General features: G+C 56.4%; 1 protein-coding gene and 1 long non-coding RNA gene across 3 annotated transcripts in view; one reads left to right on the top strand and one right to left on the bottom strand.

The window, feature by feature from the left end:
- The window catches only part of LOC108178584 (uncharacterized), a 46,825-nt gene extending 27,584 nt beyond the window's left edge, over positions 1-19,241 (top strand). The window contains exons 2-3 of one of the 2 annotated variants that reach the window (XR_007911321.2): positions 15,313-15,539; positions 17,070-19,241. This is a non-coding gene — a long non-coding RNA (uncharacterized lncRNA). The remainder of the gene's footprint in view (positions 1-15,312; positions 15,540-17,069) is intronic. The other variant, XR_007911320.2, reaches the window with a different exon arrangement.
- On the bottom strand, positions 4,467-9,467 carry KRT38 (keratin 38). Its single transcript, XM_002719378.5, has 7 exons — positions 8,907-9,467; positions 8,646-8,728; positions 7,731-7,887; positions 7,251-7,412; positions 6,977-7,102; positions 6,283-6,503; positions 4,467-5,810 (listed from the first exon to the last, which is right to left on the bottom strand). The coding sequence occupies exons 1-7, from the start codon at positions 9,393-9,395 to the stop codon at positions 5,678-5,680; spliced, it is 1,371 nt and encodes a 456-aa protein (XP_002719424.1). The 5' UTR covers positions 9,396-9,467; the 3' UTR covers positions 4,467-5,677.
- Positions 19,242-21,649: the final 2,408 nt, after the last annotated feature.

Genomic DNA, 21,649 nt, shown 5'->3' with positions numbered 1-21,649 from the left:
TTTAATTTATTTAATTTTACTTATTTGAAAGACAGAGTTACAGAGAGAGGTAGAGACAGAGAGAGAGGTCTTCCATCCTCTGGTTCACTCCCCAGATGACCGCAATGGCTGGAGCTACGCCAATCCAAAGCCAAGAGCCAGGAGCTTCTTCCAGGTCTCCCACACGAGTGCAGGGGCCCAAGCACTTGGTCCATCTTCTACTGCTTTCCCAGGCCATAGCAGAGAGCTGGATTGGAAGAGGAGGAGCCAGGACTGGAACCGGCACGCATATGGAATGCCGGCACTGCAGGTCAGGGCGTTAACCTGCTGTGCCACAGCGCCAGCCCCAATGGCTCTTACAGCAGTGTAGAGCAGCAATGACCAAGAACGTGGGTCCCGATTCTGGCTCTATCGTATCTGATCTGTGTTTAAAGAGGCCGTTCGACAAGCACACAGGCAAGCAGACGGGCTCAGTGTGCTGTGAGTTTGGACTCCTGCGGGCTCCATCTGTACTTGCAGGGGTCCCTGACTTGTGCACCGAGCAGGCTGGGTTGCAGACATCATGCTTCCTGCCCCAGCATCCGGGAGCCCCCTGGTCTTCTACACCTTCTTCTGTGAGCAGTGACTCTGGCAGAGGAGCCCCCTGGGCGCCAGACCAGGAACCACTCCTCCGCCCCCTGCCCCCACTGGCCCAGGGCTTTCCCCTCGACGCTCTTGGTCTATTCCTCTGGCACTGTCCCAGGATCGTTTCCTGTGCATGTTGAGCCAATACGAGGGGGGTTGAGAACGTGGAAATACGGGACTTAAAAACAAAAATCAGCCTGGACCATCTGTGTGTGTGCAAGCCACTCTATGATACCCACATAATGACAAAATCACCTAACAATGCATTGCTCAGAACAGACCCCAGGTGTCACTGTGGAGACAAACCATCACCATCATGGTCACCATAAAAATGGCTGGGGGAGGGGCATATAGAAGACCTGTCTTCTCCCAACAAAGAGTTCGTAACTCGAAAGAAGATGACCCTCTGAAAGCAACTGTGCCAGAAGAGTGGTAAGCAAACAAGAAAGTTGGAAGACGGGGAAAATTGAGAACATGGACTTCAGCGTAAGCCCCATCAGCTCAAGACAACCTGTAGGCACCGACAGCACCCGCGAGGCCCAGCCCGGGAGAACGGAGGGGCCCGGCAGTCCCTCAGGTCAGTGCAGTCCATTCTCATTGCTGGCTGCAGACAAATCGAAAAGCTGTTTTAAGGTTAGGAAGCAAAAGGCATTCAGAAGGAGTCAAAGCAGGACTCTTGGGTGGGGTTGGGGGCTGATGACTCCCCATGGAAATTCTCAGCTGGTTGCCTTTGCTGGAGGAGAGCATGAGCCGCGATCGCGATCCTTGGTCCTGGTGGAGAAGGACTCTCTGAGCGTGAGCCCCGCTCACGCTCGGGCTTAACCTGCTCCAGACACCCTCAAAACACGCAGACACCATCACCCGTTGGCGCATCAGGGAGTCTCCAAGCAAAACACCTGGAGCATCTTAATCCACTGCCCCTGGCTCTGTCGACCTTGGCATGTGGCCGGTCTGCCTCCGTGGCCACCTCCACAGTCGCAGGGCCACCGTGCCCCACCCCCAGCAGCCGCCGCCTTGGCTGTGCTGTGGCTGCCGGATCGTGCTGGCAGAGCCACGTTTCAGCTCCTTTTGTAATTCTCAGAGAAAATGCCCAGGATCTTGACCCCACTTGTTGAAAGTCTCCTCGTCCTGCAGCTGATGCGGCTGGAACAATTTGGGCATCCTAGAAGCACACAGTTCGCTCCTGGTCAGAACCAGTAAGAGGTGCCTACGGCGTCAGCCGCTGTTTCCGTTGTAAACCATCAGCATTCCTTGGTCAGAGCACACACGAGCATGGATTTTTCTTCCCACAGTGACGTGGATGGTCAGCTGCTACCGGCTACATCCTTCTTTTTCTTTTCTTATTTATTTATTTTGAAAGTTTGAGTTAGAGAGAGAGGGCGACGCAGAGAGAAAGAGATCCTCCATCCACTAGTTCACTCTCTAGTTGGCCGCAACAGCCAGTGCTGGGCCAGGAGATAGGAGCTTCGTCCAAGTCTCCCATGTTGGGGGGTGGGGGGCACTTGGGCTGTCCTCTGCTGCTTTTTCCAGGCGATCATCAGGGAGCCGGATGGGAAGTGGAGCAGCAGGGGGGGCCAGTGTTTGGGTGTATGAGTGAGGCTGCCGCCTGCCCCTGCCACCAGCAAGAGTTAGAGAGCCATGAGCCGGGGATTAACAAGCTGGAGCTTCTTGAACTGTCCTGCAAGATGTGACCGAGTGTATCAGTGACTAAGCCACACCATGACTCTGGGGCTCACGTTGCAGGGGCTCCCCTAAAAGGGCAGCTTGGGGGTGGGCGTTTGGCCTAGCGGTTCAGTTGCGGATTGGGATACCTCCATCCTGTACAGAGCGCCTGGGTTCAAGTCCACTCCCAATGCCAGCTTCCTGCTAGTGCACACCCTGGGAGGCAGCAGCAGGTGGGGACTCAAGCAGTTGGCTCCTTGGGAGGCCTGGCCTGGGTTCCCAGCCCCCAGCTTCAACCTGGGAGGGGCTGCAGGCATTTTGGGAGTGAACCAGCAGGTGGGAAATGGGAATTTCTCTCTCTCCACACTCCCCCCACCCCCATAGATAAATAATTTTTTAAAGAGACAGCCCAGGCTGGCGCCACGGCTCACTTGGCTAATCCTCTGCCTGCGGTGCTGGCACCCTGGGTTCTAGTCCCGGTTGGGGCACCGGATTCTGTCCCGGTTGCTCCTCTTCCAGTCCAGCTCTCTGCTGTGGCCAGGGAAGGCAGTGGAGGATGGCCCAGGTCCTTGGGCCCTGCATCCGCATGGGAGACCAGGAGGAAGCACCTGGCTCCTGGCTTCGGATCTGCGCAGCACGCCGGCCATAGTGACCATTAGGGGAGTGAACCAACGGAAGGAAGACCTTTCTCTCTGTCTCTCTCTCTCTCACTGCCTAGCTCTGCCTGTCAAAAAGAGAGAGAGAGAGAGAGGAAGAGAGAGAGAGAGGGAGAGAGAGAGAGAGAGAGAGAGAGAAAGAGAGCGAGAGAGAGCCCAGATTCACTGAAAGGAACCAGAGATAAAATTACCTGGGTGATACGATACAATGAGAGCTGATGTACCGGCTCACACACTTGCTAAATGTATATATATCCTCAGTCACGTTATTTAACCTCTGTGGGTTTCACTCTCTCGCCTTTTTAAAGTGGTCATGATGCCTGCCCGGTAAGAGCTAGGAAGAAGTGTCCTGTTCTCAGAGACAAGAGACCACATCTACCACCAGGCAGGAGGAAGCCACTGCTACACAAAACTGCATTTCACGTGTGTTTTGACGATCAAAGGCAGAGAAGGCGAAAGCAGGCCTGGTGCTGTGGTTCACCACAAGGAAAGGCGTTCAGCAGGCACAGAGGCAGGAAACAGAGCTGGACCACAGCACAAGGCTGAGCATCGTGAGGGCAGCATCCCCAAGTGGGCACCGGGACAGCAGGCCCCTTGTTCATTTGCTCCTCTTCTCGGACAAAGTCAACTCAGCTCAGATCTCTGCAGGGATGGGGCGATGGGACAGCTTCCAGAAAGACCCACGTTCTTCACCCCCAACCACCCCAGCCAGTCGATCTCAAATGCTGAGGTGCAGTCACAGAGGCTCTTCTGGAAGGATTCCCTTCACCACTAGCCCATGCCCAGTACCGGGAGCTGAAGTGGTTCCTTTCCCAGGAAGACAAGGATGGCTTGAGCCCTGCCGCCCTTGCTCTGTCTGACCCCAGGGGCCAGTGTCACTTCTCCTTTGCTCCTCTTGCTTTTTCTTTGATGCAGTCACAGTTGGGACCGGCAGTGAGGCTGAGATGGGCTCCTTTGCAGGGAGCCCAGTCAGAGGTGATGGCTGCGAGTGGGATGACCTGCATCCTCCCTGAGCCCTCAGCCCGAAGGCCTGCAGGACTGTGCCGGGTTCTCCCAAAGGGGACAAAAGAAAAGGAGCCCCCCCCATGGCACTGAGACCCCTCTCCTTGGCTGGACTCAACATAAGGGGGCTGCGGAGAAGGCAGTAGTTTTCTCGCTCTTAGGATTGATGCCAGGACTAGGATACAACCTGCTGTGGAAGCAAGTCACCGAGTGCTGAGTCAATCTTGTTTTTCATTGGGTTGAGTTTGCTAGAGGAGATTAATGTAAGTGCCCAGAGGAAGATGGCTGGGGGTCACCGGAGAACTTTGAACCCGGCCAGTGAGGCTCAGCACCGCCCTCCTAAGCACTATTCCACATTGCCTCTGGGTGAGGGAGGTGGGGCATTTCCACTGCCATTGCCTCCCTCGGGATCCGTGTGGGATCTGGACACAGCAGGAAAGACACACCATCTCCACCTTATACTGGGCAAAACTGCTGAGGCCTACACGTGTGAAGGGATGGAGCAAGAGCCCCGCGGCACGCCGGAGAGAAAGGACCAGAAGCTTTCATTCTTTCAACAAGCATTTATTGAGATTCTACTGTGTACCAAGCAGTGGGCTAGACTCTGGGGATGCAGCAGCAAACATTTTCATGGGGGAAACAGTGGGTCAATGCGTGGCCTTCAGCTAAGAAGCAGGACAGGGAGTGTGGGGGTCAAGCAGGAGCTCTCGGAGGCGGCGGCGCTGCAGCTGAGACCCGGACAACAGGAAGGAGTGGGGAGAGCATTCCAGAGAGGGGGAAGAACAGGCCTCCGGGGGTCCAAGAGACAGGAAGTCCACTGTGGCTGGAGGGTGGTGAGCAGCGGGCAGCATGGAGCAGGTACGAGCAGGTGTAAAGATGGTGAAAATACCCTAGTGGTTTGTTTTCCTTCAAACTGTCATGCCCAGCCAGTCTCTCAACCCGTGGGCTCAGTAGTTCAGGAACTACTGCTGGGGGTGGGCGGAGGGCAGAGTGGGATGTGGTCCTTGTTCAAATTTGGCTGTAAAATTGGATGCAGGGAGGGGTCATAGCCAGACAACAGTCTGAGAGTCAGCAGTCACAGAGAAAGAAAAGAGATCGCCTTGCACCTTAGATTCTCTCTGCACAGTCAGAGTCCGTGCCGCCCTAGAGGAGAACAGCCTGGTGTGTTCTTTCCAAAGAGAGCAGCCCTGTGCGTGGAGAGCACTCAGGATGTGCTAGGACGGAAGTTCCCACTTGGCCAACTTCAAGGATAAAGGAGGGAGGAGAGGAGAGGTCAGAGTCAGGTTCTATTTCCCCCTCCCAGGGGCTCTAATCGGGGCCTGGAGATGTCGGGAACAAGCCAATGAGTGTGGACAAATCCAGGCAGTGATGTCCACTCCTCACTTCCTGCGTCACAAGCTATAAAAATCTCAAGTTAAAACAGATGTCCTTGAAATGCAAATACGCCTTCAAGTCATGCCTGTCTCCAGCCTGGCACATCTCTGCAAGCTGATTGCCAGGCTCAGTCTCCCAGGATGGGCAGCCCGAGCCATGCATGTGACGGCAGCCCAGCTGCCCAGGGCACGGAGCTCAAAGCAAGAGCTGAGAAGCAAGGATCTACAGGAAGACGCCACATTTCCTGGTGTCCCGCAGGACAAGACGATGTGCACAGAAACTCAGCGATAGGCAGAAGCCAGATTTCCTAAACATATCACAAGCGGTTTTTCCTTTGGGCAACCCCTAGCCTGAACCAAGCCCTGCTGCTCTCTATGTCTTCAAAATCTGCTCCCAGTGCTCACTCCACAGACTGAACCGGGCCCACAGGCACTGCGGGGGACACAGCTCGGACGAGGGGTGGACGCCGGAGCCACATAGGTGGGCGGGGTGGAGCACGGATTACAGGGGAGTCTGTAGAGAGAAAATAAGGGGAACACAGTTAGGGCAGGGCATGAAAGGAAGCCTCAGTGACACCCAACACAACAGGACACAGACCCAGCAGCAGAAGCCCCTGGCCACCCACCCCTCCTGTGTACCCCGGGATTGCAGCAGGTGGGCTCTTCAATGCCTTCCAGAATTCAAGTTTCCCAGATGGGAGTCAAGTTCCAGCCCTTAGGATAGAAATGACTGGAAAAGCAAGCCCAAAACCTGCTGGGTCTGTGGGCACACCTCCTGTTCCAGGAGCCCCGGGCAGCCCTGGTGAGTGACAGCTTCCTGTACGCACCGTCATTCCCTCCACACTCTGCCAACCAAGCCGGATGCGCAGTGCAGGATGGGCCAGGACCCATGGAGAGGAGCTTCGGAGGGCCTGGCCTAGAGACGGCCCTGCTGCCACCCTGAGAACCCCGTCCAAACAGGTCAGTACTGCCCAGGCGCCACGTACTTGCAGTCCTCGCTCTCCAGCAGGCTCCGGTACGTGTTGATCTCCGACTCCAGCCGGGCCTTGACGTCCAGCAGCACCTGGTACTCCTGGTTCTGCCGCTCCAGGTCCGCCCGGATCTCGGAGAGCTGCTCCTCCACGTTGCTGATGAGGATCTGCATCTGGGCCAGCTCGGTGCCGAAGCGGGCCTCGGCCTCGCACAGGGAGTTCTGCAGGCAGTCCTTCTGCAATGGGAAATCATGGGGGTCAGAGACTCCCGGCCTCCGGGGACACTGCCTCACCTGCCGCATCTCAGGGGTGCTGGCAGTGGCTGGAGATCCTGCAACACACTCTCCGACTCAGAACAGGACAGACCCACACACCCTCCTCAAGCTCTCCAGACCTGCCCCAAACTCCCACCACTGCCAAGGCGCAGGAGGCTGCAGATCCTCCGTCCCTGCCTCTCCAAGACCTCAAAAATGTCAGAACTCAGTACAGGTCTGAGCCATGAATGCCTATCCTGACATTTAAAAACAAATAAGAAGAAAGACTGACTTTTTAAAGATTTGTTTCTTGGTTTGCCCTGACAGAGACAATAAATACAAAATAATAATAATAATAAATTGACCATCCATGGATATGCAGGTCCCCAAAATAAAGTTCCACCCGGCCACGGCTGGTGGCGTTCACAGGGTGGGGAGGGGAAGACGACACCTACCAGGTTGTGCTGGGCTTCGCGCTCCACCTCCAGGGCGTTCACCTTGCATCGCAGCTCCAGGATCTCCGACTGGCAGCACTGCAGCTCCTCGGAGCAGGACATGGCCTGCAGGCTGATGCCTTCAGACTGAAACACAGCAGGACAGCCGAGGTCAGCCCGGTGTCCCCAGCAGAGCCCCGGCCCTCCCAGCCCAGTGCCCCAGCAGAGCCCCGGCCCTCCCAGCCCAGTGCCCCAGCAGAACCCCAGCCTCCCAGCCCTGCAGCCGCGCCCCCACCTGCGCCTGGAACCACTGCTCCACGTCCTTGCGGTTGGTCTCCACCATGGCCTCGTACTGGCACCGCATCTCCTCCAGCACCCTGCTCAGGTCGATGGTGGGCTCAGTGTCCAGCTCAATGCGCAGCTTGTCCCCAAGCTGACACCTCAGGGTGTTCACTTCCTGCAGGGACGGAACAGACAGACACCATGAGCGAGAAAGGGCTTCTGACGGCACGCAGAGCAACAGGAGGGGAGCCCCACGCACGTGCCCACGGCAAAGTCTTGCCCAGGGTCCAGTGGGAAGAGTCCTCTGGAGACACCGCCCCCCCAGTTCCCAAGGCAACACTGCCACACTCCACACAGGCCGGACTCCCAGACCCACACCACCCCTTGCTCCTGGAGCCCACTGAGCCGGGCTCTGCTCTGAGAGCCGCAGGACAGCTGCCCCGGGGCCTGCCAGCGCCCCCTCCCCCCCCCGCGAGGCAGCCCAGGGCCGCACCTGCTCGTGGTTGCTCTTGAGGCTCAGCTGCTCCTCCTTCAGGGACTCCTGCTGGGCCTCCAGGTCGGCCTTGGCCAAGCTCAGGTCGTCCATGAGCTTGTGCATCCCACACATGTCCGCCTCCACCAGCTGGCGCAGGGAGCGCTCGCTCTCGTGCCTTCCACCATGGGAGACGCGGGTCACAAGGGGGCCAAGGCCAGCCTTTCTCAGCTGCCCCCGGAGGAGCCGCCTCCTCTGAGGCCCTTGGCCTTGGAGGTGAATTAGACACAGCCCCTCTGCTCAAGAGCTCGTGTTCTGCTGAAGCTTCCACAAGAGGACATCGCACAATACACTTCTTTGCCCTTGCATTTGAGGCTCCTGAGATCAGAAACATTAGCTGCCTTGCCTAAGGTCTTGTGTCTCACAGCCCAGCTAAGTGCTCAGCCCGTGGCATAGGCAGCTGCCGGCTAGGATGAGCGGGGAGCCATGGCCAGCTGCCTGGGAGTTGACTGGCCGCTCCTTTATTTTGCCTTTGGCTGTTTTCCCATCCTTTTGCTTAGTGGAAACCTCTGGGGCCTTAGGATTCCGTAGGTGAACCTGGACAGGCCTGGCCTGTGAGTGGATTCCCTGACGCGCACGTAAAGTGCAGTGGCTGCCTTTGCCCACTTTACCCCGAGAGTCTCCTTACTTTGCTGCTGGTTGATGAACTTAGGCTGCCGTATCTTCCACTTGGGAGAAATAAATGAAGGGCAACTAATACACAGGCATGATTTTTCTTTGCTACCTTCCGTTAGTGTTGACTGTAATGGAAATGCTAATTTTTGGAACTTAGGAAGTAAGAAAAAGGACGGCAAATCCTTTCATTCGACATATATCTTGGCATTGGGATGGAGGATGAAGGAAGGCGTCACCAGGGCCTCGACCCTCCCCACTTACTTGATTCTGAAGTCATCCGCGGCCAGCTTGGCGTTGTCGATCTGTATGACAATCCTGGCATTCTCAGCCTTGGTGCACAGGATCTGAGCAAAACCAAAAAGACAGCTCACGTGTGGGTCATCTCACTCGGGACCCCAGGTCCACCATGGCCTCCACACTCAACGGCACTCGCGTCATAGAATCCCAAACTCAGGGCTCCGGGGCTCTTCCACGTCTCCCCGCATTCTCACACCAGACGCCCCGGGCTCTCGCAAGCCTCACCTTCTGCTGGAGCTCCTCGATGGTGCGGAAGTAGGACTGGTAGTCCGGGCACACGCTGGTCTCGTGGCACTTGCTCGTCTCCCGGATGGTGGTCTCCAGCTCCGCATTCTCGCGCTCCAGCTGCCGCACCTTCTCCAGGTAGTTGGCCAGGCGGTCGTTCAGGAACTGCATGGTCTCCTTCTCGTGCCCGTTCAGGGTCACCTCCCCGTAGGCCCCGCAGATGCCCACGTTGCCGGGAATGTGGCAGGTCCCGGGCAAGGGACAGGCCGTCCGGCAGCTTTGGGGCAGACAGAGGCTGGGTCTGCCCAGCGGGGTGTTCCCCACGCGGACCCGGTTGGAGTGCGCCACGGTGGCCGAGAGGCACATGGGGGCGGTGTCGCCCTCTGGTCCGTACTGGACGCCGACCTCAGAGCAGGCAATGGGGACACATCTTGCTCCAAGGCTCCGGATGCTGCCCGCAGGGTAGGATGAGCCAGTGCAGGAGGTCATGTTGCTGGGCTGAGGCTGTGCGGGAGTTTCTGATCAGCTGGGGAGGCCAGGCCAGGAGTGTGAGAGCCTCCTCCCCTCCAGGCCCTTTTATACCCACCCCAGGTGGGCGTTGGCTCCAGTGCTTGGCGCTCACTGCCCTGATTATCTGCCTGCTGTGTGCATCACCTGGTTACTCAGCTGGGGAGCTGACCACTACAATCCCTCGCCTCATTAAAGGCGTGTGGAGGAAGCGCAGGTGCCTCTTGGCTCTTTGATATTGAGCTGGCTGTTGGGGGGAGTTCAAAAGTTTTTTATTATTATTATTTTCGAAGAAGCAAAGTCCTTGCAGCCATTGACTGCTTGTGCCTTGAGTGGGTGTTGACCTGGTGATTGGCAAACCCATACGGATGCATGACTATTCCTTGTTGCCCACGGTGGAGCAGAAGAGCAGACACTCCCTGTATTAAAACTCCACCGGCCTCCTCTAACCAGAGAAAAAACTGATTATTGGTATTGGTGGGTTGATGGTGTTTGGTGACCAAGATGTGCTACATGTATTCTTTCTTTGATTGTTGACCTTTCAGACTTACTTTAAGCAGCAACAAATGTATCCAATCCACACCAACATCCTGTATTGCAGGCACCCGGCTGCGGCTTAACCTGCAGGGGGCAAAGCATGGTACAGTTCCTGCCAACAGGAAGCAACCACACTTGGGAAGACTTGGAGGTTGACAACAGAGTGTCTGAGCAGCTCGGGCTTGTGAGGGGGGCTTTGAAAACCATAGTTGGGGGGGGGGGTCACTGTCGTGCAATAGGTTAAAGCTGCTGCCTGCGATGCCAGCATCCCTATAGGTCCAGGTTCCTGTCCCAGCTACTCTACAGCCAACCCAGCTCCCTGCTAATGGCCTGGGAAAAGCAGTGGAAGACAGTCCACGTGCTTGGGCCACTGCCACCCCCGTGGGAGACCCAGATGAAGCTCCTGGCTTTGGCCTGGCCCAGCGCTGGCTGTTGCAGCCATCTGGGGAGTGAACCAGCAGATGGAAGTCCCTCTCTCTCTCTCTGTTTCCCATCTCTGTAATTCTGACATTCTGACTTTCAAATGAATAAGTTAAGTCTTCAAAAAAAAAAAAAAAGACAGAAAGAAAACCAGAGCTGACCCAGACAGATAAGGGTGAGCCCAAGAAGCCGGAAACAAACAAAAATGAGCAATAGTTTTTTGACTCCCAGAGCAGACCTGAGACATGAAACCCAAACAGCCCTGAGTTATCCGAGTGTCTGTAGCCCTTTCTCGTGCCTCGCCTCCTTGTTCTAAACTCAGCTGTCGAGTGCTCATCATGGGTTTTGATGATATTGCTTGATCCTTATACCAGCCTACGTGGTGAGTACATCCTTATCTTGATTTTATAAAGAAAAAAGAAAATCAGTGGGAGCCAGGGCTGTGAAGCCATTTTTCTAAGACCACACCCAGCCTACAGTGCCACAGTCTCGTCTCGGTGTCACCGTCTCTCAGCGCCAGGGCCTCTTCTTTTCCTCTTCTTAGCTTGGCCACCACCATGCCCCAATCCCAAAAGGACAACAGCTGTGTCATGGCGAGAACCAAGAAGAATTAAAAGGCCTGAAGACCAGGCAAGAAGTTGACATTAAGACACAAAACCAAATCCTGACATCCCGTATTACTATCATCTCTGTGTGAGGTCCCAAAGCCTGGGGCCAGGTTTCTCCAAAGGCTACGTAGAAGCTGCCAGGGAATGTCTCAGCTCCACCATCCCACCTTCTGATAGCTCCTGGCCCCTCCAAGGCAGCTCACTGCCCACATCGCGAAAGCTCCCTCTCAGAATTTGGGACAGTAGGAAGATAGGTCCCCTAAGAGCAAGGCAAAGCAGGTATGGAAGAGGATCGCCAAGGTGGTAGCAGAGATGGTTGAGCAAATGAATATTTGCCAGTGCTCCGAGCACTGCATCAAAGCTGAACACGTATTTCTCTAAAGAGCAAATATGTACACATGGACCGCCAGCTGCTGAAGTTCTAGCAAGAAAAAGATAGAATTGGAGAATTCAGTACAGAGCGGGTTTCCCAGGACATGCACTGGGAGTTGGCACCAACCTCAGGGTTACACAGAGCTGACCAATGAATAACCTTTCACAGACAGCATCGGAAGGAGGAAGGAGGAAGGAGCTGTCTCCAGCCAGCCTGACCCCCCCACAGAGGCCTCTGGGTGCAATCTGCATGTGTTACATCTTCAAACACCCCTTTGTCATTCTCTCCCACCTCCTCACACAGCAAGGCTATAAACACAGCATCTCTATAAACCAGAGAGCAGACTTTGCATGTTTCCTTTGATTTGCTAAGTAGAATCCATCTTCCCACCTGACCCTCCTGGGACTCATCCGGTGCACTAAAAGCCACGATTCCTCTCCTCTCATCAAACAGGACGCTTGTGATTTTACAACATCATGTCTGAAGCTTCATCAATTGGGGGGACGCTCCTCTAAGCTAAAGCTGTTTTGCATAATGACCCCCAATGCTTCGCTTCACACCCCTTTGTAAGTCGCTGGGTTCCACTCATTTGTATTTTTCTCAGAGGAAGTGCTGGTGGGGTGGAGAACACTGCCTACCCTTCCAGCACTTTAAAAAGAGTGCCTGGGGACCACAGGTGAGCGGACCAGAAGCGAAGACAGAGCGTGTATGGAGGGAGCCTCAGCCCTCCGTGTGCACCTGTGTGCACCAGGCTCTCTGCTCCCATTCTGACTCCCCACGTGCCGCTCTCCAGAGGCAGGAGGGCTGCTGCACGCAGAGGGGGTGGTTTGGTCTTGAGTTGCTGTTTTCAAATCCAGTGTGGGTGCACAGGAGTGTGTGGCAGCCAGAGGGAGATGGAGTTGTGCCCTTGCAGGCTGGCTCCTGGAAATTCTGCCTGCCTCACCTTTTCTGCCATGTGGCTCCTACCGCAGGAAGCTGCCCAGGCACACCCAGGAGTTGTGCCCATCCCACACTTTGCAGGGGGTGCAAGGCTTTAAGACGGCAACTTCGCGTAGCATCTGGTACTGCTGTGTCTCCCAGGCGTCAGGAAATGGTGCTCCAGAAATGCATAGGTTGAGGAAACCTTGGAGACTGGAGAGGAAAGGCTGTGCATAATTCCCTGCCTATCAGTGTAGGTTCATTTAAGATGAAGAAATACAAAATTATGAGAATGACAAGATGCCGTTTTCTCCTTATCTGATTTTTTTAAGTAGAATAAGAGCACGCAGTATTGGCCCGGGCGTGGGGGAACAGCCCCATGGAAGGGAGCAGAGTGATGGGCTCCCATCTGCACAGCACGCCGCGGCGCCTGTGAGCCTCAGACCTGCCTCTGGGTAGCATTTGCTGCTCCACGCGTCTCTCTAGTCCCTCTGCCTCGTGCTCCGGGGCACTCACTTTGGAGGCTCCTCCTGCCCTGCAGGGAGACAGTTAGCGGGGAAAGACCCCAGAAAATGGACTGTGAGTGTGAGAAGAGAGGAAAATACCGAATTCTACTTAAGCCAGAGTGAAAATAGATCTCTGGCATAGCTCATAGGTCTCCATGGTGGGAAACAGGGGAACAGCAAAATTCTGCTTTCTTCGGCTCATCATCAACACACTACCATCACATACCCTGAGTCTCTGTGACCAGGATCTGCCACGGACACGTGAGCTGCCTGGGCTCAGGCACGCGCCCTCCAAGGCTCTCTCGCTTCCCAGGTGAGGAGCCCTCGCTCTTCTGGCCCTCTCTTCCCACCCCTGCAGGCTGGCGCCTCCCTCCGCACCCCTGCTCTGGGCTTCTATCCCCAGAGCCCAGCACAGGGCCTGGTTGCAGAGTAAGGGCTCCCTGGGAACGGGCTTCATTAAGCAGGTGTTGAGAAGCATAGTAAGACCAAGCCGAGATCCGTGTTACTGAATCCTGGAACAACATCATAGATGCCTAAGCAATGTGAGAATAAACAAGCAGGGATGAGCTGGTCAATCACATCTCGAAAATACGCCAGTTTGTAGCATGTGCCAGCTTCCATGGTATAAATATGCAAACAACCACCAAGCTACCAAGATGATGTCACCGTACATGGAGTTGAGAATGGACATGCAAAAGCGGCCCTCGTGAGCCCTCCACTTGCCAAGTCTGAATTTGTGAGCGCATTTCTTACATGTTAATTTATGTTACCTGCTATGATTCACATCTCACAAAGCAAAGTCATCACTTGCTAATAAAACAACTTTGAGGGGCCAGCGCTGTGGCGCAGCGGGTTAAAGCCCCAGCCTGCAGCGCCGGCATCCCATATGGAGTATCCCCATACCCCCTTTGAGTCCCGGCTGCTCCTCTTCCGATCCAGCTCTCTGCTATGGCCTGGGAAAGCAGCAGAAGATGGCCCAAGTGCTTGGGTCCTGCACCCATGTGGGAGACCTGGAAGAAGCTCCTGGCCCCTAATTTGTACCCGCCCAGCTCCAGCCATTGTGGCCATTTGGGAAGTGAACCAACGGATAGAAGACCTCTCTCTCTCTCTCTCTCTCTCCACTTCTCTCTGTAACTCTGTCTTTCAAATAAATAGAATGAATCTTTAAAAAAAGAAAAACTTCTAATAAAATAGTGGAAGATCACCTCAATTCTTCAACCCAAAAACATATGAAAACCAATTTTCTCATAACTCATTTGTCTTTAATGTTTCTTTTATAAAAAAAGATTTATTTTATTTATTTGAAAGGCAGAGTCAGAGAAAAAGACAGAGACAGAGACAGAGGTCTTCTATCAGCTCGTTCATTTCCCAAATGGCAGCAACCACCAGAGCTGGGCCAGGCTGAAGCCAGGAGCCAGGAGCTCCTTCCAGGTCTCCCACGTAGGTGCAGAGGCCTTCCTCTGCTGCTTTCCCAGGCACAGTAGCAGGGAGCTGCATCGGATGTGGAGCAGCCGGGACTTGAAAGGGCACTCATGTGGGACGGCGGCAGCACTGCGGGCAGTGGATTTACTTGCTGACCCACCACAGCGCCGGCTCCGGGGTAGAATGAGCAACGGCAGAATAAGTCACTGGTTTGCTTCCAAGGTCTCCAAAGCCATCAGGGGTCTGGATGGAAGTCCATGCATGGGGGCTCTGCCAGGGGTCACCTCTCCTGCTGCTGTCCGAGTGTGTTCCAGGGATGCCAGGACTGGGCTGCTGAATTCTGATGTGTGAGGAGGGAGCCACACCCCTGTGGTAGGTGGGGCCCCTCTAACATGTCAATCATCTGCAGAGGAGGGGCGTTCTCAGAGGGAAGAAGCACGCGGAAGGCTCAGCTTCTCCCTGGTCCAGGTGCCCAGGAGTCCAGCATGTGGGCGGGGCTGCCGTGGAGCCCAGCACGAAGAGGGGAAGGGGGATGGATGGAGAGGCTCTCAGACAAGGTCTTGTCCTCCTAGAACTATGAGGTTAGTTCAGGGCCGTGGGTCTCCTAAGATTCAGGGTCCGGGAGTCCCCTCTTGAGCTCTTCACCTGGAGTGGGGTTTCCCTGAAAACCCTCCACCCAACACCCAACAACTGGGGTCCTTTATCTGCTCTCGACCGTGATAGAAGACTCCCCCATCTTGGTCAAGGACTCGGGGACAGCCCCCAAGGGCAGGTGACCCGGGCAGTCAGGACCTCTTCTTCCCACCGGGCAAGCCGCCTAAGGCTGTGTTCTCCTTACACGAGGGAGGGGAACTCCATCACTTGTGCCCCTGGCACTGCCGCTCAGCCACCGGTGGGCCAGGCCAGGGCAGCCGGCTCGCTGTGCCCCAGGTCCTCAGCTGGGAACGCAACACACCGACCATGTGCCCCAACTCTCGTGAGCGCAACCTGAGTTAGAACGACGTAACGTGCTTTGCAACCCACACACACGCGTGGGTGCTGAGACCCAAGTTCACATACAAATGCCTCTCTTTTCTGTTCTCTTTGTCTCTCTCCCATCCTGCTCATCAAAACAGTCACAGCTGTAGCTCACAGGCGGCATCCCCATCACACCCCCGTGAGATGCCAGCAGCAGACTCACGGGCATCGTCCGTGGATTGGCCAGGGACAGAAGAAGGATGGCGGTTCCCAAGCAGGAGAGCGAAGTCCTTGACAACCCCAGCAAGTGGGAGCCGTGAGAAGCCGGAGGGTCCGCCGTGCCGGGTCTGGGTGCAGACGACCGGCAAGGCGCGCTTCAGCCCTGGTGAGTCTCTCCGATCCACCTCCCTCTCATCCGCCATCACAGGATGGTCCCCCAGCCCCACAAACAGTCTCTGGGGGCACCAGGGAGGAGCTGCTGTGGCGGGGGGGGGGGGGGGCTCCAGGGGTGCAGGTGCCCTTGCCGGGGAGGGGGTGCTGCATGGCGTTGGACAGCACAGCCCCAGCAGGACCGAAGGTGCTTCCCTCTCCCGACCCCGGCCCAGCACGTGTTTACTCGGAGCACAGCGGCTGGCCTTGGTTTCTGCTCCAGTTTGTTTCTCAGAGCGACGGCAGCCTCACAGACCGTCAGAAAGCTGAGGACAAGCAGTGCGCGTGGGGCAGGTAGCCCTGAGCGGCAAAGGCCGCTCTCCAGCCTGCAGGGGCCAGGAACCGCGGCACTGCCTCGCTACACAGCCCCACGGGCGCCTGAGAGCCTGGGGGAAGACAGCGCCACCATCCGGTGATGTGCGGCAGGTCAGGCCACGCTGGCTTGGAGCCACTTCCTGCAGCGGGAGTCTGTGGTCGCCACAGTCCCTGAGCCTCAGCCAAGGGACTCCTCGGGAAGCATTTCCCCAAGGCCACTCACGATCCTTCAGCTATGGGACAACCCAAAACCGAGCTGGGGCTGGCAGAAGGACAGGGCGGCCAAGCCGGATTTGATCGTTATGGGTTGCTTTTTTTTTTTTTTTCAATTGAAGAAAAGCAATGCTTCTTTTGGGAGCCAACGTTGCGGCACAGTGGGTTAAGCCACCACTTGTGATACCAACGTCCCAGATCAGAGCACTGGTGGAGTCCTGGCTTCCATGCCTCCATCCAGCTCCCTGCTGATGCACCTGGAAAGACAGTGGATGATGGCCCAAGTGCTTGGACCCCTGCTTCCCTAGCAGGAGCCTAGGGCGTTCCTGGCTCCTGGCTTTGGCCTGGCCCAGCCTAGGCTGTTGCAGCCATTTGAGGAATGAACCAGCAGATGGAAGATTCTCTCTCTTTCTCTCACTCACTCATTCTGCCTCTCAAATAAATAAGTAAATCTTAAAAAAAAAAAAAAAAAAAAAAAAGACGTAACCACCAGGGCAGCAGGGCCGCGGCAGTAGCGCCATGTCGCCGTCGTCCTGCCGCAGACGGTCCCACAGTTGTCCCTGCTTTGACTTTATCATATAAGGGAGACCATGCAGAGTCGTCTCTCTTCACTTTCCACTTACTTACTACCTGAAAGAAAACAAAACCCTGAGATACAGCACACGGAACTTGAGCTCCCACCCGGCTGCACGGGCTCCGAGGAACAGCGCCACCTGGCGGTCACTTCCCACCCCGCCCCCATGGCCTCATCTGTAAAATGCCCTTCCGTGACTCCCAGGGACCCTCAGGACACAGCCTCTAAAACACTTTCCCTGCACCTTCCTTCTGTGTCCATCACAATCTCCTCTCTCTGGGCCCAGTTTCACCATCCCTATATGGGGAGGTGGACTAGAACCCCTGAGGCGCCTGAGGCAACACTGCTTTTACAAGATTCTAGGTGCACGGTTCTTTCATTCAGTGCAGGGTCCAGGTCAGCTGCAGGACAGAAGACTGCCTGGGGACGGGGCAGCTCCCATGTGCAAACTCCAGGCGAAGACCTGCAGCTCTCACTGGTCCCGGCCCCTGAGCAAGGCTGTGAGCGCCTTTTCCTAATTGCTCTCCTACCTCCTGGTCCTTCTGCCGGGCCTCCAGGCATCCTCCTGGAGCTGAGCCCTCCACAGCGGCCTTCGCACAGCCTTCCTCTCTCGGCAAGGCGGTGCCAGAGCCATGCCTGGACCAGGGCCGCCCTTGCCTGGACCAGGGCCGCCCTCGCCTGGACCAGGGCCACCCTCTGCCACTGTAGCACAAACAGCGCAGAAACAAACAGCGTGGGATAAGAACCTCATTCACCGGGACAGGCGGCAGCTGCACCGGACCTGGGAGCTGTGGTTTGCCGCCCCCTGCTTCCCACAGCCCAGGGAGTGCGGCCTCCAAATTGGAGCACAGGGAAGACTCCAGTCTGCTGCACAGTCAGAGGACAGGGGCGGGAGCAGGACCCCCGGAATCCACGCCGCCAGCACCCGGCGACCAGGGCTGGACGTGCACCGGAACCTCTGAAGCAAAGGCGCCCGTGGGCTGGCTCTGCTGTGCCGCTGCCGCTGCTGTTTCTCAAACTTGAGCCTCAGCAGAGCTCCGAACAGTGACCCGGCCGCCCTTGTCCTCGGGGAATGTCAGAGAGGCGGGATTTGTTGCGATTTCCTTCCACGGACACTTACAAGCACTGAGAGCCCCGCCCAGGCCTTGGCGGGGGGGGGGGGGGGGGGGCCAACAGCCTGTGAAACAGAGGCAGAGAGGCACAGAGACAGCTCAGGCAGACTCGCTGCAGCCCAGCGCTCCCGAAACCAAAGCGGCTGAGCGCTCCCTGATGGCCAGCTGCTCCTGTGTGTGTCGCTCACTTGCTGTGGCTGAGAGAGGCTGCTGGGTGGAGCAGCAATTACCTCGACCCGTCGCTCAGGAAGACAGACATCAGAGGATCTTTGGGGACTTGCTGTTTAGCCACATTGAGAGCATTAGATTCAAGTGTTAAATTCTGCAAAGCACGGAGTGGGCCTCCGGCCTGGCGGTTAAAATACGGGGAAAGACGCCTGCGTCGCTTATCTGAGGGTCAGGGCTGCGACCCCTGCTCCCACACCTGGCCCCCGCTCCCCGCTAAAGTGCACCCTAGCAAGCCCAGTGATGGCGCCGGCAGTTGGGTCCTGCCACCCGCATGGGAGACCTGGACGGAGTTCCCAGCTCCAGGTCTCCGCTCTGCCCCATTCTGGCCACTGTGGGCACTTACCGAGCGAACAAGCAAATGGGAGCGCGCTCTCTCGCTCTCTTGCTCTCTCTCTCCACCACCCCCATTTCTGTGTCTCCGACTCTCACATAAATAAATAGGGGTGGGCATTGTGGGGCAGCAGTGAGCCTACTCGTGAAGCCTGCATCCCTCTGGGAGGGCCTGGGGTCCGGCCCCAGCTCTGCTGCCAATCCAGCTTCCTGTCCACACCTAGGGAAGCAGTGGAAGATGCCCAAGTACTTGGATCCCTGCCACCCACATGGGAGATCCTGATGGAGGCCCCAGCTCCTGGCTTTGGCCTGGCCTAGCCCCTGCTGTTGCAGCAATTGGACGTGAACCAACAGATGGAAGATTGATCTCTCTCTCTCTCTCTTTCCCCCCACTCTTAACCCCCCCCCCTTATTGCTCTGCCTTTCAGGTAAATAAAAATAAATAAACATGTTAAAAATAAATAAATATTTAACATTTACAAAACAGAAAGAATTGTTTTCTTATTGGTGAGGTTCCTGGTTACAGCATGAAAGAGGCATGTCCCTGTTTAGCTCATTACAAGTATTGTACCAAGTTGGGGCTGGCATTGTAGCATAGCAGGTAAAGCTGCTACCTGCAGTGCCAGCATCCCATATGGGTGCCGGTTCGAGACCCAGCTGCTCCACTTCCGATCCAGCTCTCTGCTGTGGCCTGGGAAAGCAGTGGAAGATGGCCCAAGTCCTTGGGTTCCTGCACCCATGTGGGAGACCTAGAGGAAGCTCCTGGCTCCTGGCTTCAGATCAGCGCTGCTCTAGCCATTGTGAGAAGTAAACCAGTGAGTGAAAACCTCTCTCTCTCTCTCTCTCTCTCTCTCTCTCTGCCTCTGCCTCTCTGTAACTCTGCCTTTTGAATAAATAAATAAAGCTTTAAAACAAAACAAAGCAAGTATTATTGTACCAAGCTTTCCTAGTACAGGGAGTGGGAAGAGATTTGTTCTAAGCCGTCTAAGTCCATACACTGACCCATCTCTCAGCCCTATGCCTGACTCCTGGGTCTTTGTCTGGGAAGCCAGGTTTCCCTGAGGGGCAATTCTGTCCCATAGACCCTCACTCCCAGACCTCAGAGAGAGGCCTTGCCCTGGGTCGGTGAGTGGCAGGTGCCAGGCCCAAGCTGCTTAATGGCCCCAGGGAAAGCTGGGACTTGAAGCAAGTGCTTCCTTTCCCACTCCCACTGGGGGACGCCTGGTACCTGTGGGAGTTCCTCCCAGACATCAAATAAGCCAGAGTGTTCACGGCTTGAGCCCAGCCCTGCCCACGCTTCCCTGTAAACCAGAGTGAGTTAAATCCCAATGTCGTGATGTAAGAACCGCTGTGTGCGGAGCGCAGGCCTAAGTGCTCCTCCAAGCCTGCACTCGCGGCTTCACCGCTCAGCAGTAAGACTGGGGGGCTGGACAGGGAGGGGACAGCTCCTGAGGCCTCCAGCTTGGAAGTACCATCCAGACACAGACAGTCCTGGCCATCCGTCTCCAGCAGGGAGACGGCACTCCTGGCCCTGGGCTCTGAGGCTCGGTTTCACATAAAAAGCGTTAGCAGGCTTTGGGTGGTCAGACAGGTCTTGGCAAGTCGGAGTGACCCACAGGTACAGCTGAGGGCAATGGGGAGCCTGTGGAAGTCCCAAAGGGGCCCCGAGCCCTGGGTTCCAGGCTGGCATCCCCTGGGCGGTTGCGCCTGCTTCTTGGCCGCGGCCCTGGTCTTTGCTGCTACAGAGCCGCACCCTCGAGGCTAAGCAGATTCTGAGTCGGAGGTTGCTGGTTCCCTGGATTCCCAGGGAAGAGTTTCAGCCTCTCAAAGCAAACACCTCCATTCATGGGGAAATATTTATTAGCCTGAAACAATAATAAACCCCAGGTGCTGGGGGAGAGCGGGAGGCGCTGGGGAGAGCTGCAGGGCTTGGCGTCTGGCACTTGGCTCCCATTCCCACCTGTCGGCCGTGGGCCTGTGAGCGCATCTTTCCACCCCTCGGGGTCTTAGACTCCTTGTCTGTACGGCGGCAGAGGCTGGGCCACGGCGGCTGCAAGGCGCCTGCCGGTTCCGCCAGTGTAGGCTGGCCCTGTCCGGGGGAGCTCCCCGCGATGTTAGGAATCCTCCCCGTCTGCTTAGTCCTGTGGGGAACCCCTTAGCCACGGGGGCCTGGTGCAACCGGGGAACTGAACTCTACAGTTGTACCGAATTGTCTTTCCTTACAAAGGGGACAACCACGTGGACGGTGGCTACCATATTGGACAGAACAATTGCTCCAGCCAAAGATTTGGTCGGCCTGGTCTGTTGCTTCGCTCGAGTTGAGTGTATTCTAGAAATACACTCGCCTGCAGTTCTGAGGACAGAAGGCCTCCCCCTGGCATTTCAGCTCATTAAAGTCTTACCCAGCCACCAACCAGGAGCACCGTGCCGAGCTAGGGCCCCATCAGGCTAAGGGCCCTGTCTGCGGGGAGGTGGGGGGTCTTGCAGGACCACATCGGTCCAGGGAACCCACGGACAGCCTCTGGAGCCAATGCATTTCTCACCACCTCTTGGCAAAGCCAGAGGGCAGATACTTAGTAGGGATTTCCTCTCAGCTCATTAAGGCAGAACCATGCATTTGGAGAGTGAGGTGGAGGGAGATGCTTCCGGCTCTCTCCCCTTTACCTGCCGCAGTGCACGGCCACTGCGCACCGCATCTTTCGGAGTGGAGCCTTATTTTTCTGTGGCCACTGCCATCGCCCTTACTAAGACCCTGAGAGCCTCTCGCACAGACTCTCCGTCAGCTTTCTCCCTGCCCCTGAGCCTCCCTGGGGGAAGCTTTCTGAAATACCACTCCAGTCATGTCATCCCTGGGCCCCAGGCCTGCAGCAGCCCTCCCACTGCCCTTGAGAGACAGTCCAGGCCCTGCAGGGGACCCCTGAGGCCTCCCACCAGCCAGTGCGCTCCTCTCCTTTGAGCTTTACTCCCAGCAGTCTCCTGCCGGAACCCACAGCCTCAGCCAAGCCTGACCTCGGCTGCCCCACAGACCCCCACGTGCACCTGTCGGGTGCTATACCCATCTATTCCAGCCCCGTGGTCCCCGTCAATGCTTCCTGTTACAAGACGCCTTTTCAGATCCCCCCACGCTTACCTTCTCCCAGTCTCTGCGAGTGTGCAGGCTTCCTGGGTAGGGCAGTGTAGCAGAATGGTTAACGCTGCTGGGCAGCTGGACTGGGGTTCAGATCCTTACATGGACTCAGCCACTGTCTGTGGCTGTTTCCCCTGCACACAATGGACACGATGCCGCACGATGCC

The sequence above is a fragment of the Oryctolagus cuniculus genome, chromosome 17 (assembly GCF_964237555.1).
Source record: "Oryctolagus cuniculus chromosome 17, mOryCun1.1, whole genome shotgun sequence".
NCBI lineage: Eukaryota > Metazoa > Chordata > Mammalia > Lagomorpha > Leporidae > Oryctolagus > Oryctolagus cuniculus.
Note: the sequence above shows the minus strand (reverse complement) of the source record. Positions and strands in the feature narration are given on the sequence as shown.

Bases quoted from the DNA above. Each gene is read 5' to 3' on its own strand.
- KRT38 (XM_002719378.5), bottom strand. From the start codon at position 9,395: ATGACCTCCTGCACTGGCTCATCCTACCCTGCGGGCAGCATCCGGAGC. The intron at 8,729-8,906 runs GTGAGGCTTGCG...GGTTTTGCTCAG, and splicing joins TCGAGGAGCTCCAGCAGAAG to ATCCTGTGCACCAAGGCTGA. The intron at 7,888-8,645 runs GTAAGTGGGGAG...CCATGGTGGAAG, and splicing joins GCGGATGACTTCAGAATCAA to GCACGAGAGCGAGCGCTCCC.